Genomic DNA, 17417 nt, shown 5'->3' with positions numbered 1-17417 from the left:
TAGCCGCCACATCTTGTGTCTCTTGTCTTGGCTTGTTTTCTGTCGATCTTTTAATGTTCTATCTGCACTTTACTTTATGTACATGTGATTGCTAATCTGTGGAATATAATAAGAAAAAGAAGTAAACTATAGAACATACCATAACTTAACACCTCTGCTGCTCTCGCCCCACTTCCTGCCACTTTGGCTCACTTCTTGCTGCAGCATCCCACTCAGAGCAATATGTGTCGTCGTCATCGTATGAGATGCAAGCGTGGTGGTAGCCGCGGTAGCGCCATCCACCCCTCTTCGCTGCCTCCCATCGTTCGTCTTCCCCGTCGGCCTCCCCGCCCCCCAGCCCTTCCTCTTCCCGCTTCCATGGCAGATATCCGGATACGCGTAGTGGAAGAGGACGAGCTCACCCCTGTGAGGTTCGTCGGACTGACGGAGCCACCCAGTCAACCAATTTTACTGCTACTACCCAGTACGCTCAATTCCATTTTTCTTGCTCCATGAACCGACCGGTTGTCATTGCCACCATCTCAGTGGATTTTAGGGAGGAAGCTGGCTCGTGCATTGTTCCAGCCTACAGCCCTGCGAAGAACCAAGCTCCTCAGCCGCACGAAAATGTTCAGAGGGAGCCGAGCTCAAGCCATCCACAGAAAGCCAAGGATTATCCGTCCATAAGCGGCTCAAAGATGTTGGGAGGCAATGCCACCAGCAAAGCCAAAGGCGTTCAGGTTGATGACAGAGAGCCACAGGACACCACAGGTGGCAAGCAAGCAGAGGATACAGATTCAGCAGAGTATGGGTGTCCGATCGTGGAAGAGAAGCCACCGTCCTAAGACACCTAGCATTTGCATGCCACAGGTCACGTGTCAAGCTCAGTCTTCTGAGTTTTTTGTTTTTTGATCTTTTACAATGGTTAATTTTGGCAGTCAATTTTGAATTTTAAATTGGCAGTAAATTTTAATTTCTGGAATTGTAGCCCCTGCGTGCGCAGAAGGTACCTATCTTTATCTCATTTTCGGACTGGTTTCCCCTCTAGGGGCAATCTCGATTTTAAGTCTTGTTGTTTAAATTGGTCATATGGCTAACCTAGACCAGCAGAGGTCGGGACCTCACTGTACAGTATGTTTTCATTAATAGATTCAGTTTTACATAATAAAAAAAAAAAACAATTGAAAAGGAATATTGATTCACCCTCCCCCTCAGCATTTCCAACAGAACTCTAATGACAATCTCATCACTATGTTTGCACAGTTATATGTTGTGTATGTCTTGCTCAATTGCATCACTACCGCTACTCATTGACATTGTTTTGCTCTCCAACAGTGCATCGCTCTCCAAATGGCATTGTAACATATTTGGCATCTCTCTGAGATTCGTCACATTGACATCGCTCTTTACACAGTGGCATTGCTCTCACATACCCACAGTATCACGGTATTGTATTATATTGCAGTAAAATTGTAAGTTAGTGATATTTGACTTATATTGTATGGTTCGTCAAGTTCTCACAACAAGTCGCCATTTCTCTTGTTCTATGAGGGACAAGGCCTATGATATGTCTACTAATATGATGCATGATATAAGCCCTAATGTCATATAACAGTAGGGCTTAAATATCAATGTATATAGATATATATATGACTCATGACAGAGTTACCTTGAGTGCCCTGGTATGGTTGTAAAACTCAATACATATATGACATTGATAACAGTGATTTTGAAATATAAATATGGTTGAGTAACCTTATATATAGCAATAACATTTGATAAGAATGACAACAGTGACCTCACTCTTCTTATACTGGCAGTGACTTGTTATGGATACTTGATGGTGGTGATTCATGATGGCAGAGAATCTTCATGGTAGTGATGCTACGGCAATCTAATGATGTATATAACAGTGACCTTGCTCCATGATAATAGTGATTTCGCTATAATAATAGTGAGAGATATGATGACCTAGTATATATGGCCATGACTTGATATAGCCCAACAGATGTGACAATGATTGATGATGATATTGTTTCTTGCAATAGTGATATGGCAGAAGCTTTCTTGGACTCATTTGGTTATCGGAAGTCAGTTCACAAACAAAGTTGTGAACTGACTTGGATTGGCCCTAGGAGGCCTGACGAAATGATGTATCTCACTATGGATGTAATTTGTATCTCCGCTGAATATTTGATGAATATCTAATAGAAGAAGAATTTGGTTGGGTTTTCCCTCTTGTGGGCTTTTGCCCTAGTCTCTGACCTAAATCATGGTGTCTCTTTTGTGTGTGTTTTTCTTCTGTTGTTCGTTATTGTTCCATTGTTGATGTTTATTTTTTCTCTCTACATAATTGCTGGTAATGATATAAAGTTACGGGATGAATGCAATGAAAAATGTTGAAAAGTTTTATAAATGCAATTATTTGAAGCAGAGAACAATCTGGCCCTAAAATTTAACATGGTACCAGAGTTGGGTTGAAGAAAAGTCATGAGAACACCCCCCTTGAAGACATCGATAATGGAAGCATACGAAGATGGCAAAGACCTAAAAGAATCCCAGGGTTTGAAGGAAACCCTAGGGAAGCTCTGTTCTTACAAGAAAAGGTTAAGGTTTGGGAGAAACCCTTGAAGTGGCCTTGGATATGGCCTATAGCATTGAAACCCTAGTGTGAAGCATAATCTTTTTTATCAACAAGAAGCCATTGAAGTACCTATGACAGATTTAGAGAAACCCTAGTTTTATGGGAGATGATGTGTTGCAGTGATTATCTTGTTACTAGGCTTGAAAGGAACGGAAAGAGAATAAAGGTGATGCTCAAAAGGATGCATTTCTTCTGAAGGCAACATTGACAATGGTGTCTCCTAGCTAAGAGGGAGACAAGATCAAAAGGGAGTTGAGAGCCTCCTACAATCTACGACTTATGGCATTTCTTTGTGTCACTATTCTTGTAAATTTATTCTTTTTTATTATTGGTGATTCTTCCTGCATGAATATTTTATTTGTTTCACTAACTTGTTGGATGAGGATGTGATCTATCATGAGGATCATCAAGATGCAGAGTAACCCAGGAAGGGTTAGCTCCAAGAGGGAGCTAGTGCAAGAAAATGTAGGAGCCACTCTTACATCTAGAAAAGAAAGACAGTCTTGCCCCATCTCCAGGTACACTTTCATTATGTTTATTCATTTTGCTATCATTGCTCTTGCTCTTGTTTTGGGTCAATAGGTACATCAAATGGATGGAAGGACCTAGTCCTCTATATCGAGATTGGGGAAAATGTGGAACTGTTCCATGATTAGAGTAGCACTTAAAAATGGACAAAAGCTTGAGACCTGAAAGGAAAGGTTGCAATCTCCTTGGTTAATAACTATGATTGGCGAAGCTTCTATTTAGAGGGAGTAGATTGAGTGCAACAGTCTGATATGATGCTGAGAGCGATATGTCCTTCATGCAAGGACCATTCTTGATGACCAACAGTGATAAGGGATGTCATGCCGCGGTGTCAGATGCTTCTGCGATATTATGTTCAACAGTGATAAGGGATATGCTCTCGGAGGGAGAGGACTGTGATAAGATCCTAGCCCCAGTTGCCTGTGCACTATTATCAGATATATGTAAAGGTGGCATCCTCTATGATGTATTTAAGTAAGAATCATTGCTACCTCAAAAGCTTTGAGGCACATAAGAAGAGACTCATGACTTCAGATTGAAGTAATCTCCATATGGACTTTAACAAGTCCCCTAGGCTTAGTATGCTTGTAATGATAGACATCTGATGCAGACCCCAACCTCTCTTCATAATTGAAGGTGTGCCTTTGATATTTGGTTTTATATGCTAACAATTTATTTCTGACAAGATCAAGATCATCTCAGCATTCAGTGCCAAAGGGAGTTCACTCTTGAAACCAAGATGATCTACTTCTTAAGACTAGAAGTGTAACAGAGAGATGATAAGGACTTCCTTGTCAAGGGCAGTATGATATCAAAGACTCAGCATGATGATTTACACTAAGCAGTTGAAGGAGCCTCCTCTTCATATATAGTTTTGATGGATTCTTGATTTGTACCCCTTAGACTCCTAAGTAAAAATCTCATGAGCCTAATCTTGGTGTCTCTTCTCTCTTGCTTATTGTCTATTGTTCATAGTCTACTGTGATCTCTATTTACTGCTCTTGTTGAAGAATTATTGGTTGAAGTTTTTCATGTATAGCTACATGTTGACTAAAGTATAAAGAAGAAATAATTTGCATCAATATAAGTAGTTATCAATTGTGAAAAACTATTATAGTCACTCTCTACTACAATTTCAACAATTTCGACAGTAATCTACTTAACTGTGACAGTGACTTTGAGATGTTTGCATGAGAGTAATCCTGATAACAGTGACCTTGATGATGACAACAGTGATCTTCTCTTAATGATCTTGATAGCAGTGATCTTGACGATCGTGACAGTCATGACCTTGATGCAGTGATGAAAGTGTTGTGATATGACCCTGATTACATGACAGTGATTGATGTATGACAGCGACCCTGTTTGCATGACATTGATTGATGTATGACAGTGACAATGACCTTGATGATTAATAGTTGCAGTGACCTTGGTAAAGTGACAGCAAGAAGTGCAGTAGAGAAGAGGCGGTGAAGCAGGAGGTGCAGAAGGAGAGGCAGCAGGAGGTGCAGAAGGAGAGGCAGCAGGAGTGGCAACAGTGATAGCAATAGAGGAAACTATAAGTCTTACGCTTCACAAGGGCATTCCAAAAACTATAAGTTAACCTTCTGATTTCACTAAGACAAAAGGCAACTATAAGTCTTACCACTTCATAAGGGTGTTCCAAGAACATGTGTTATATCAAGGCAAGCATTGATGGTTCTAGGGCTCAATTTAAACTCCTCCAATCTGATTGGTTCACCTCAGAAAGAAATGATTCTAACTTCTCCAATTTAAGAAGGGCTTTCACTGTCACCTTTGTGATCTTCAAATCTGACCCAAGTGCAAAGAGCAAATTTCCTATCTCCTGTTCTTTCTGCAGATCCCTTGGTTGCTCCAGCTGTAAAATAGTATGGACTCCCTTTGAGAAGGATCTGTTGTTCTGCCTTTTTCTCTGGTCTGTAGAAACATTGCAGCCCAAAGAACTAACTGATGCACTGCTATCTTGATTCCACCTTCTCTTTAAGTTGTTTATGGTTTTTGTGAGGCCTTATAAGGCCTGTTTCCATCTATCATCCATACTTGCAAATTCCAATCTGCTCAATCACAACATCACAATACCTTTCTGCGATACATTTCCCTTACAGCAACATACATAAAGCCAAAACAACAATGCTCTCAAGACACACATACCGACATAACCCTAGCAGCAATCTCTCATACAACCTTTAAACTCATACTCATACAATATCTCAGACTCCAAACTTTTATCATTGTTGTAGTGTGCTCACAAATACTTCCAAATTTGCCATAATTCATAATCTGGTCAAAACATCTTTGACACATGGTAAATGAACAGTATCATCTAATTACCAACTCATGGTAAATCATCAGCATCTGCCATCAACTACTTGCCATATCCTGGTCGGTACCTGACACATGGCATATCTTAGCATCAACTAGTCACCATATTCTGGTCACACTGACACATGGTATACAGACTAGTCACCATCATCCCAGTCAATATCTCTAACTCGTGGTGAATCTCCAAGGGCCTCACTCTTCATGAGTGATTTCTGGCATGATGCTAAGTGGTCTCGTCATCCTATCTGGAGATTCTAAGCCTGATGCTGAAATGCACCCACTCAACTGAGTGTATAGGCCTCTAGGACCATTCTTCCTCATTCTGGTCAATATCTTTGACTCAGGAAGAATGTTTGTCCTCTGTCAGACCATTCTCCTTAAGGTAGAATGTCTATCCTCTACTGGACCATTCTCCTAAGGTAGAATGTTTGTCCCTGATGCTATCATATCAACAATCTGGACCATTCTCCTAGTCACCCTGATCCAAAGAGAATGTTTGTCCTTGATGTTGCTATCTCATCACTCCCTCTTGCTGAGAGAGACATGCTCAATCATTTCAAGCTTGTCCTTGAAGTATACAGACTTCGTCCTGGGATCAATCTGCTTGACTGTAGAACTAGAGCCATACTACTCTCTTTTGTACCATGTCTTGGTACTACATCTCAAGATATTCCAACCTGTCATCATGTTGTCACCTACACCTAATCAAATAATTCTGCAAGTAGTTTCTAAAGCCCTACTGCTTCACAACTTGCCATCTAGCTGCAATATACTTGGCCACTACAATACGGAGAGTGGCAGATGTCTACTTCATGCTCATAATCATAACGAATCCTAGACTCGAAACAATATCCTGATGAACTTTTTTTGCCTTCAGCTCTCTCTGCGTAATCTGAATCTGCAATTGTACCTTACTATTTGAGGCAAATCTCAAAACATAACTAACTTTTCCATGACCAGCTATACCATTTTGGTAAACCAACCCTTTTACTGGCTCTATCACCTGAGTTGCTTCCCTGTCATCCTAACTAGGTGCTCCCTCTCACACTCAAACATATCCTACTGTGGTATTCTAGCTACTCTCTCTGTCACTGCAGCCTTTCAGCATATCAGTTTTCTAGCCTGACAATGTCAATGACAGTCCATAATTTCAAACTCAGATATCTACTCTCTCTAAAACTAGTACGAGGCTGTCTGATTTCTCCCAAGGCAATTTTTTCTGCCACAACTGTTCCCTCTGACACAAGTCCTTCAGCTTTCGTCAAAGACAAATCGCATGAGATCAACCAAACCTAGCATGTCTGCTTGTAATAGCCTTCTTGTGAACTTGTGCCCTCGATCTTTAACTTTGTTGGCAAACAGAGATCAGCACATTTCCTTGCATAGGTTTAGATGTGATCTTCAACTTCCTTGCTTCACCAAAGCTCTAATCCATGTTGATTTTTCAGTACAGTTGATACAAGTACTTTGTTTCTAAACTATGGTAATTGCTTGTAAATAGATATTATAGTTCTTTTATCTTCATCATGCAATCGCACTTCAGAAATTCAACCAATAACCATGAAAGGAAAGTAAATACTAAAGATCACAAATGTTGAAAACTTGGGATATGTGAGATCACGTCTATAAGAATAGAGAGAGATATGTGTAATAAGTGAATGTATAAAATGAAAAGGTTCAAGTGTATTTTATATCCAAGAAACATGTCTCGTAAATTAAATCACGTCTCTTTTGTTAAATTGTGCAACTAGGGTCAAATTCCACATTGGTCAGCTCATATGATGAAGATGATGATTGCATTGAATTCCTCTTTTCGAGAGGACCAAAATCGACCTAAATATCACCTCATTTGGACAGGTCGGCCTCAACACCAAATGGACACCCATGGAAGCCTATAAATACAAGTGACCTCAAGCTCATTTGAACATCAGCATCATCAAGCGTCTTCTTCTTCTCTTATTTCATTGATTGGTTTGCACAGGCCTGACGAAGGAAGCTCGAACAAGGTCCGAAATTATAGGTCTGAGGCTCACACGAGTTTAGGGTTTCTGTTTTCCAATCGCACACTTGATACAGGATCGATTCGACCACAGTGGCTCACTTGCAGGGCTTAAGGGAGCGACTGGGAAGCCACAATCACTCGCATGACAACTTGATGAGTGAGACTGGGACTCTGAGCTAGGGTTTGACTCTTGACCGTTGTTGACCTTAGATGACCGAAGGCTAGAAGTTTCTCTCTATTGTACAGTGATTTTGGAAGTCTGTTTCTAATTTGTATTGGTAAATCTTTGTTGGATAATTTTGTATTGGGCTTGTTGACCACTACCGGTCAACTATCCATGCAGTACACCCCCTTTTTCTTTGCAAAAAGGGATAGCACCTGATCGACGTGTCCGTGCCATCCTGCAGTCATCAGCAACTTGATCATTTTAATTGTAAACCCAGTTTGCATATATGAATTGTAAATAATCTTAGCAGATATGAGTCGTGTATGTAAATTGCCTAGGTGGACCTAACTTTCTAATGGTAATCTACGTCCCGGAAGGTTTTTCGTCTCACCGATCCATGATCGGCAGAGTTTTCCTTCAGCCTGACCCCAAAGCCGGGATGCATTTTATCATTAGAATTTTAGGAGAATCCTAGTGCATTAATCTGCTAGATTATAGTTGTGTCGCAGAACTGGGTGGTTTATGAGGGCCTATGATAAAGGGGTTTTTCCCCTTAAGATGTAAATTGTAAAATTCATGATGTAAAGTGTCTTGAGGGTTGGAAAATGTTTTAAATCCCCTCATGAGTCCTAAGTCCTAGGTCCTAGGAGATTTTTCCAAAGGCTAAGTTCGAGGATCCATTTTAAAATGAATTAAAAAATAATAAATAATAAAAAATAATAAATAATAAAAAATAATAAAATTAAATTAAAATAAAGCAAAAACCCTAAAATAATAAAATAATAATATTTTGAGTGAATGCATGTAAAATATCATTTTTTAATAAATCGACGGATGAGATTAAGATATGTCTTGATTCTCATCAACGGTCGAGATCATTTCGACATGGATCACTCGAACTAGCCATTGGGATCTTTTCCTTTAAATAGGGTGCTAGGGGTCAGTTCAGATCAGATTGGATCTGTGAGTCTTGTGCTGAAGAAGCTCTCTTGTAGTTCATTTTTTTTGTGCAATAAAGAATACTTTGGGGTTAAAAATCTTGCTGATGTTACTCTTCTGAAAATGTTGTAAGATTGTTCTATTTGTTCTGTATAATTTTATTTTCAGCCATTAATGATAGCTTAATGAAGATTGATCTAGGCACAGGTATCTTGTCTGATCTTTGGGGTTTGAATGATAGTTTAGATTCTAAAATATATTGGCAGGTATCTCCATTTGATCGGGGTTTCACTATTGTTTTCTCCTTCTACATTGATGGTTGATTTTAAGCTGTGCAGGAAATCCTTTTTTCCAGATTACCGGGCGTTAGGGGAAGTTCTCGGCTGAACCAGCCAACTCCCGGATTGTGTTTTCTGAAAGAGCCCAGCCAGTCCTTGATCCCGGGCTTATCATTCGAATTATTTTTTATGAATGCATGCAGGGTTTTCTGAAGCATTTTACATTTAAATTAAATTCTGATAATATTACTGTGATTATTGATAAATCTGGCTACTAAAGAGCCTTAGATCTGTAAATACTGTAATTCTTTTGCTGGATCTAGGGTTTTGATTTTGTTTACTGCAATTTTTTTTGATTTTAGGTTAGTTTTGAAGGGTTTTACTTTAAAATTTTGTGTATATCTGTCGGGTTTTGTTTTCTTCTTGCAGGTTACAGACCTGAGACAAGATCTGGAGTTTTCTCGGTCCTTTGGGTGTTGCGTTGAATTATTGACTATCTGTTTAGCTGGCCGTGGAAGCATTAAGGCCCAGAAATCACGTTTTGAAGGGAACATATTTCGATTCAAGGGTTTTGCTGTTCTGTTACCCACGTGAAAAACGTCAGGCTGCCTACAAAATCTGTGTGAGTCCTTCCACGTCGTGGCTTCATGTAGCTGATAGCCGTCAAGAGAAAAGAGCTGCAAAACGAAATCTATACGGGGCTGGTTTGTATATGCATAGCGTCAGGTAGCAGGTCCAATCTAAAACGAAATCGTCCCATTCAGAAATGCTCAGAATCGACCCGCATGCACTTCGACTTGAATAGCAACGGTGGCCTCAAACCTACCCACGCGTTTTATTAAATCACCATCACCTGGTTGCTGGAGGCTGCACGCTTCAAACAGTGGCGTAATAAATTGATCAAGTAAGCTTCCAAATACGATTCAAGATCTTCACCATTTGCTGGGCAGTGCGTTTCAGAAAAGGCGATTTCCTTACACGCCCACGCACAGTAAAAAAGGAAAACGCTGAAGCGATACGAGGGTTCAGCAGTGTTTATTAGAATCGTTCCTCGCCAGGTAATATCCCCAAAGCGTAAGCCGCTCAAGTACCAGGTAAAAGTCGATTAGTATGGAAGGCGTATTTTTTTTTTATGTTGCTGTGACAGCGTTTTGGTTTTCATATGAAAGACAGTTTTTTTTTTTTGAAAAATGCTGTGAGCATCAGGTAAGAAGATCCAATTTCAACCGAAGTTTTGCAGCTCGGCATCCTCAGGTAACCCCTGATGCGGTTTTGAAATCTTCGATCTTTGTTGGCATCACTTGTTTCTGAGCTTGAAGTATCATCAGCACGCCTAAATCCTTCCGCCCTGCAAACCGCAAGTTTTTTTTCCTCACGCATCAAGGGCATCAAATTGCCTGCAAAATCTGCGCAGTTCCATTTAACGCCATAGCCTTCAGAAGCAGCGGTCATGATTTTCGTCGTGTTTTCGATCTCAAGTTTCATTGGTTAAATCTACTGTTTTGTCTGACTGCAGCAAGCTTTTGCATATCGAAGCCGTAAGGCAGATAAAAAGGGAGCGTGTAGTAAGCGTTTTTTTTTTTATTGTTTAATTTTTTTTTTATGATATATGTATATGCGTAGTTAGGTTTTGTCATTTAGGATTAGATTAGGGTTTAGTTATAATTTTGAATTTTATCTTTTTTAGATTTTAATTGCATTTTAAATAGTTTCATTTTGGGGATTTTTATTAAATTTAAAATCATAAAATTTAAAATAAATAAATTTAAAAAGAGTCCTTTTTTAGGGTATATAGATTATAATTTTGATTATCTTATAGTTTTAGTTTTAATTCCTTTTTTAGCATTATGTTAGGGGTTAGCATAGTTATAGATTTTAGATTCACCTTTTGTATATATTAAATCATGTTTTAATTTTTTTTATTTTTAGCTTAGGTCTTTAGTTGTAGTTTAATTTTAGTTTGTTTTGTTTAACTTACAAAAAAAAAAAAAAAAAAAAATTTGCCAGGTTTAGTTTCAGCCCGTCGCGTTTTATTTTTCCTGCTAAGATTCAAATTTATCGATAAATGTTTATCATTTTTAGACAAGTCTGCACATGAATTAGCTGCATATGATATCTGGTTAATGATTCATAATTGTGTGGTTGTTTAAAGCATTGATCTTTTCGAAATTTTTAATTGTTGGATATCGTTATTGAGATTTGGTCATTATAAGAACTTTGTGGTTTTAACTGATATCTTGCACTATTCTAAAGTTATTTGATGACAAATGATTGTTGTTCGCGGTTTATATTTTTATATCATCTAACCAGTAATCATTTTAAAACCAAATCTCTTAAGGTACTGGTCTGCTAAATTAATTAAATCTTTTTAGTGCTCATCATATCATGTCTCCCAACCAACTGGTCAACAGTTGGTCTTCGTCATTTCATAGGGTCTACCCCCCTTAGCCGCGGGAGACAGGCTTAAAAGGAGAGATCGGGGATCGAGGTGACAGCCCCCGGTCTGAGCGTTGTCGTGACAATCTATGCAACAACAGGGCTCATTGTACTCTCTGCTGAAACATTTTATGACAATCTAATAAGAAGAATATTTGAAAGGGTTTTCCCCCTAGTGGGGTTTTTGCCCTGGTCTTTGACCAATCTGGTGTCTCTTGTGGTTGTGCTATTGTCTACTTTGTCATTGCATTTAGTGTTCTATCTTCAATTACTATTTATGATTGAAAACATTGTTAGTAATTGGAAGAATCGCTAATAGAAGAATTAAATTGGGCTAAAGTAATTGAAACAGCATAGAACAATCTGAAAAGTTAACATCTTTGTAAATTAAATTCTAGTAAGTCTACACATTTACACTTTTACTCATATTTCTTAAAGTGTTGAAGCTCACTTAAATAATGGTGAGCAATAACTCTTGGTACGTATATTTATTTACATCTTTTTCCTTATTCCATATTTTACGCAAATGCTTGCTTAAATTATGGTGGGTAGTAACTTATGGTAAATAGGTTATTTACGTGAGTATAAGCTATTTTTAAGTAAATTAATTTTAGGTGGTTTTTGTTGACTTCCTTTCTTTTAATTTTCTTTTTTTCTAATTTAACATTTAATTTTCTTTTGTGTTTTTATATATTATTATAAATACAAGGATTATGAAGACCAGTCATAGCTACTTTCTTCAACAACTAATACATGGGTAGATGTCTTTCTTAGATAATTATGTTCCCTGTTATATAACTATGCCATGGGACATTGCTTGGAATGAGGCACAGGATGGTAATAAAAAATATCTTAGAAAATGAAGATTGCTGAATGGTAACAAAAATTAAGGAATTATAACCACCTGTAAGGACTGTTGTTAAGATTCAACTAGATGGACAAATTTCTTGTAAAATTTTATCAAATTAAATGCAATTGCGTACCTGATTCTCCCATCTGGTGTCGGTCCACGTTGCTCTCAGTTATCTGGTGTTGTTACCAAACCAAGCAATTCCTCCCTGCCTATCTGGGATCAACCTCTGCGGTTCCCAGATCTAGAGGACTTCGAAATGGAAGTCCACTGGCCCCCGTGCCCAAAACTCCAAGAACAGCTCAAAATTTCCCAATTTTCAGTTCAAAATCGAGCCCTTGGCTCATCCCTCAAACAGATTGATTTTCTATCACCATTCTCTGTATTTCCTCCTCTCTGCACTATATTCCAAAGGTGAAGGCAATCCTTTGTTTTCCCAAAACTGATTTTTTCTCCCCCCTTACTTCTCCTTTAGATTTTTTTTATATAGGAAAGTTTTCTTCCCTCCGAAGAAACCCCACCTTCCTTTCCTCCAATCAATCTTAAGATTTAACCTTATCCATTAAGATATTATTACTTGAGTTGGTCATTATACATTAAATGAGATTTTTAACTTTATCATTTCAACCGACTTCGAGAAGAGGATTTTCTTTTAAGTACCTTAGCATGAATTGTCCAAAGATTATGAAGTAAAATAAATCTTGTCCATTGTAATAATAATTATTTATTATTTAAATAAAATTTTATTAATGAAATTAAATTAATATATTTTATTGTACTACTTAACAAATAAGGTATTAATGCCCACGGGGCTTTGGATTGATGGTGAATGGGTGCGCTGTTAAGGCATTCCTTGTGATAGGTCACCGGTTCAAATCCCCCGTGGGTACTTAGGTTAGTCTTAACTAGAAAAAAAAACAAATAAGGTATTAATAAATACTTTTTAAAAAATAATTCATTTTCTTACATAGACACTTATATAATTAAATTAGTATGTATACTAGTGCAATGCCTGCAATGCATGTGTATGTAGCTATCATACACACGTCTCGTAAGCATGCTAATAATCAGTAACTCAAATTGGGTCACTACACCACCTATCATATTAGGATAATGGCTAAGCGAAGGATGGAAAGGGCACACAACTAGAAAGGAAAGCGTGAGAACTTTAAGCTCAATGGAAATTGAAGAAGGAAGGGATTTTGTCAAGAATCAAAATGATTCAAGAGATTTCCAAATTCAGCCAGACACATACTAATTACAAGATAGAATTGAGAGACAATAATTATACAATAGTTTTTTTCAAACTAAGGAAGACATTAATAAGCAAATAGCCAAAAAGATTGAAAACAAATTACAAAATTAGAGCTGATGTGGGTTATTTTCCTACTCAAATATGACACAGATTTTCCAACTCATCTTAAGTACATAAACAGATCATAAGCAGAAAAGAAGATAAGGTGGACAAAATACAATAAATGAATGTTCTAAGAATTATACTCCTCGGAGATTTAATCGACATGAGTTTGATTGTAGTCTACAGATAACAGATGTAACTTGACAAAATCCAGCTCATCCATATATGCAATACAAAGAAAAACCAGATGAAATGGATCATGGGCCCATAAAATGTTGGGGAGGTCAGCTTGCTTGTTCCCCTTTCTTTCTGTCCAAATTAGAAAATATATGCCAAAGACTATGGAATAGATGACCAAATAAGAAAGCACTACATAGAAACAGTACCGACTTTTGTTTCACAATGACATAATCAAAAGTGCTTTATGTACCTTACACATCCTAACTATGCTCAGGCCATATCTACATATTTCTAGTGCATACCGGAGTTGTCACATCCTCAAAACGAATTGAGTATCCAACTTCTGCACCAACCTTTACATCCATCTCCTCTGCCACCCTTGAAGCAACTGTCTACAACATACAATCAAGAATGTCGTGGAAAATCAGCAATTTGAACTAATTAGGACAAGGGGAAAAGGTATCATTCAACATTTACTATTTTATTCAAGTCCCATAAAAATTAAATTTAAAAATAATAATAATGATAAGGTAGAAAACTAAAACAATAATTTATTATCATAAACAACACCTGTCTTATCCAACATCAAACATTGTCAAACAAGCCCTCAACTAACCCAGTGATCAAGTGACTTTCAAAGAGCCTAATTGGTAAGAAAGGTAAGTCCAACTGTTGAAGTTGTAACTAGGTTCGGTCTTCATATTATATATTTATCATTGAAGTATTTATTATAATTTGTCAAGCATGTTCTTCATGCTAGAGCCAAAAGAGTTTATTTCGAGTCAAAATAAAATGTATTTTGTCATGTCCCATTTGGACATTTAAAAGAAAGAGAATTTGAATTTTTAGTGTGTCATAAGTCCACAAGATGACCAAGTCGGCCCTCCTTGGACAAGTCAGCCTAGCCCTCCAAGTGGCACCTATTCGACCCTCCTGGACAGCTATATATAAGAGATAAGTTCAACCTACTTGGAAACTCATTCATTCATCACACAAGAAGTATTTTTGAACCTAGTGAAGAAGAAGAAGAAGCTGAGTCAAAGGAGAGGGTAGACAAGTCAAAAACAAGAAAAATATTCCCCTCGTTGACTGAATCTTTGACTACTGCAGTTCGCACATGTGAGAGTCTGTTTTCTGTGGAAGAGGCCGGAATTTTCTGAGGTGATTACAGGCTGAAATTTGGCCCTAGTTGCAGGTCCAAAATTCTGAAGATTGACCAAATTTGAAGCAGTTTGACCAGCATTAACTTTGACTTTTGGAGGTGACTTGGACGAGGGTTTGACTTGGTATCTCAGTGGCAGTTTGGTATTGGTCTTGGCTTGAATATCTCTCATTTTGGTCTGACTGTATAAGGAAAGGATTGCTTGGTTTTCCCCTTGTGGGTTTATCCCTAGCCACTGGAGCAGTACAGCTATAGTATGTTCCCACAGGAGAGCAGGTGGCCAATATACACACAAAGGCTCTCGGAAGAGCTAAGTTTACTCAGTTCAGAGAGCAGTTGGTTATGGTTGAAAATCCATTTCAGTAGTAGCAGCAGGTTGCAGTGCAGAGATGGTTGGCAAAAGTAGTGCCAACAGTAGCACAAATGAATCCTAGGAAAAGAAAGGATCAAAAATATGGAGATTGCGCAAAGCCTCGTCCTCTCTCATTTTGAATCACCTAGGCTGGTTTCCTAGAAATGGGAAACGCATTCAAGTTGGATCCAACTGTGCGAATGGTATAGACTCAGCTCTCTCTGGATGGTTGATTGAACATGGGTTCTCATCTTGTGGACATCTCTTGTTGGGATGATCTCGGCATGTGGAGTGGGTGGCTCTCTCTGGAAATTCCTGATCATCTCCAAGTTCAGTGGGATATACTGATTGAAAGCCTCTATGGGTTTGCTCCTATAATATCGAGTAAGCTGGATAGACGTGTTTGGTTGGGGGGGAATTCAAAAAAATATTGTGTCAAGGATGGCTACACCCTCTTATCCAATCCTACACCCTCCCCTCTCCCCTCCCCTCTGTGGAGGGAAATATGGAATGGTGATGGTCTCCCTAAAGTTAACATTTTTTGTTGGGAGCTGGTCCACGAGAAAATCCTGACAGCCGAGAACTTAAAAAAGAGGAAAATTAGTGGTCCATCCTGGTGCGTTTTGTGTGGCCAAGCGGAGGAATCAATTAAGCATTTGTTTTGTCTCTGCCCCTTCTCGCTGGAAGTTTGGAACCATGCCCTTGCTCCTTTGGCTCAAATTCCCCACCTTGCAGATGTCTGGAGTGACATGTTTATCCATTGGGGAAATAAAACACCTCGCTCTTTAAATCCCTTGCTTCGGCGTTGCTGGATGGCATTTCCTAAATATATGTGTTGGTCGATATGGTTGTGTCGTAATCAGGCTATCTTCCAAAACCTTCGTCAAAGCTCGGAAACAGTTGCAATTAAAGGCGTGACGTTGCTTTTCGAGGTCATCTCTTCAAGGGGATACGATGCTTCGGATATGAAAGAATTGACCAACTCCAAAAAATGTTGGCTAAGGCTTGCTCCTCCCTCCCCAAAATCCCCTTGTTTAAGATCCATTGAAATTCCGAAATTCTGCATTAGATTGAAAGGAGATGATTTCGCCAAATGGCCAAGGAAAGTCGGGGACATCTAGCTGTATTTTGATAATGCATCCAGTGTTGCGAAAATTGCGATTTTTTGAGTTTGGCGATATTATCGCCCGATTTTTACGTTAATTTTTTTTCACAAAAAATCGCGAAAAATTCTTGTAAATATAAATAAATAAATATATATATATATATATATATATATCTCTGATTTTTTGATGAGGAGGAGCAAAAGGAGGAGGAGGTGACACAACCTAACCAGGCTACTCCTGTCACTAGTAGAGGACGTGGTCTACCTCTTGTAGCTCCTAGTTCTTCAGCTTCTAGAGCACAGCAGAGTCCACTACCAACTCCACCGGCATCTACATCTAGAGGGAAAGGGAAAGCTATTGCATTGTCTCGCAAGAGGGGCTGAGGAAATCAGTAGTATTAGACTTTAGTTATTTGGTTCATTTCATTGTATATGACATTATGACTCATGATATGAGAACATTATTATATTTTTTGTTGATATTTTGAGGCTGAGTTGGGACTCAGAAGTCAGGACTTACTATTCAAGACATGATTCACTGTTATGTGTGATGTAGCACTAGAAATGATATTACACATCTTATATATTAGTTCTTTTATCATATTTATGTGTCAATGTATTTATTTTATGTTGTATATACTTTAGATATTTAAAAAATTGAAAAAAAAAAATGAATATTTTTGTATTTTACGATTTTTTCCCGGTTTTTTCCCCTCGCCGATAATATCCCAATAACGATAACTACAACATTGGGTGCGTCGAAAGGTAACCCCAGGGAGGCTGGAGTGGGAGGGGTAATAATCAACCTCGAAGAACAAACAGAAGTAAAATATGCTTGGGGACTTGGGGTCACATCTAACAACTAGGCGGAAGCATTAGCACTATGGTAAGGATTAAAAATATGTTTAGACAATGTTGTCAACTCCTTGAACATAGTGAGCGATTCCAAGCTAATCATTCAAAATTGTATTAGGCTTCTCGGGAATGGCTCCCATCTAGCAGATGAAACTTCCTCAATCATGGTAAGAATAATATATTTGTTAAAAAGATTTGATAAAGTTAATCTATTCCACGTGCTGTGAGCCAACAACCAGAT

General features: G+C 38.3%; 1 protein-coding gene across 5 annotated transcripts in view; it reads right to left on the bottom strand.

Annotated features, from left to right (window-relative positions):
* LOC149162988 (RNA helicase family protein) overlaps positions 1 to 17417 on the bottom strand; it is a 405052-nt gene that overhangs the window by 364854 nt on the left and 22781 nt on the right. For all 5 annotated transcript variants that reach the window (XR_016261962.1, XM_089437477.1, XM_089437478.1 and 2 more), the window contains exon 4: positions 14005 to 14094. Coding sequence is in view for 4 of the 5 variants with exons in the window: in XM_089437477.1 (XP_089293603.1) it covers positions 14005 to 14094 (90 nt within the window). In the remaining variant the exon portion in view is untranslated. The remainder of the gene's footprint in view (positions 1 to 14004; positions 14095 to 17417) is intronic.

This window comes from Pinus tabuliformis, chromosome 5_2 (assembly GCF_031772625.1).
Source record: "Pinus tabuliformis cultivar Carrire ecotype Pingquan chromosome 5_2, CPIR1, whole genome shotgun sequence".
NCBI classification, from domain to species: Eukaryota; Viridiplantae; Streptophyta; class Pinopsida; order Pinales; family Pinaceae; genus Pinus; species Pinus tabuliformis.
Note: the sequence above shows the minus strand (reverse complement) of the source record. Positions and strands in the feature narration are given on the sequence as shown.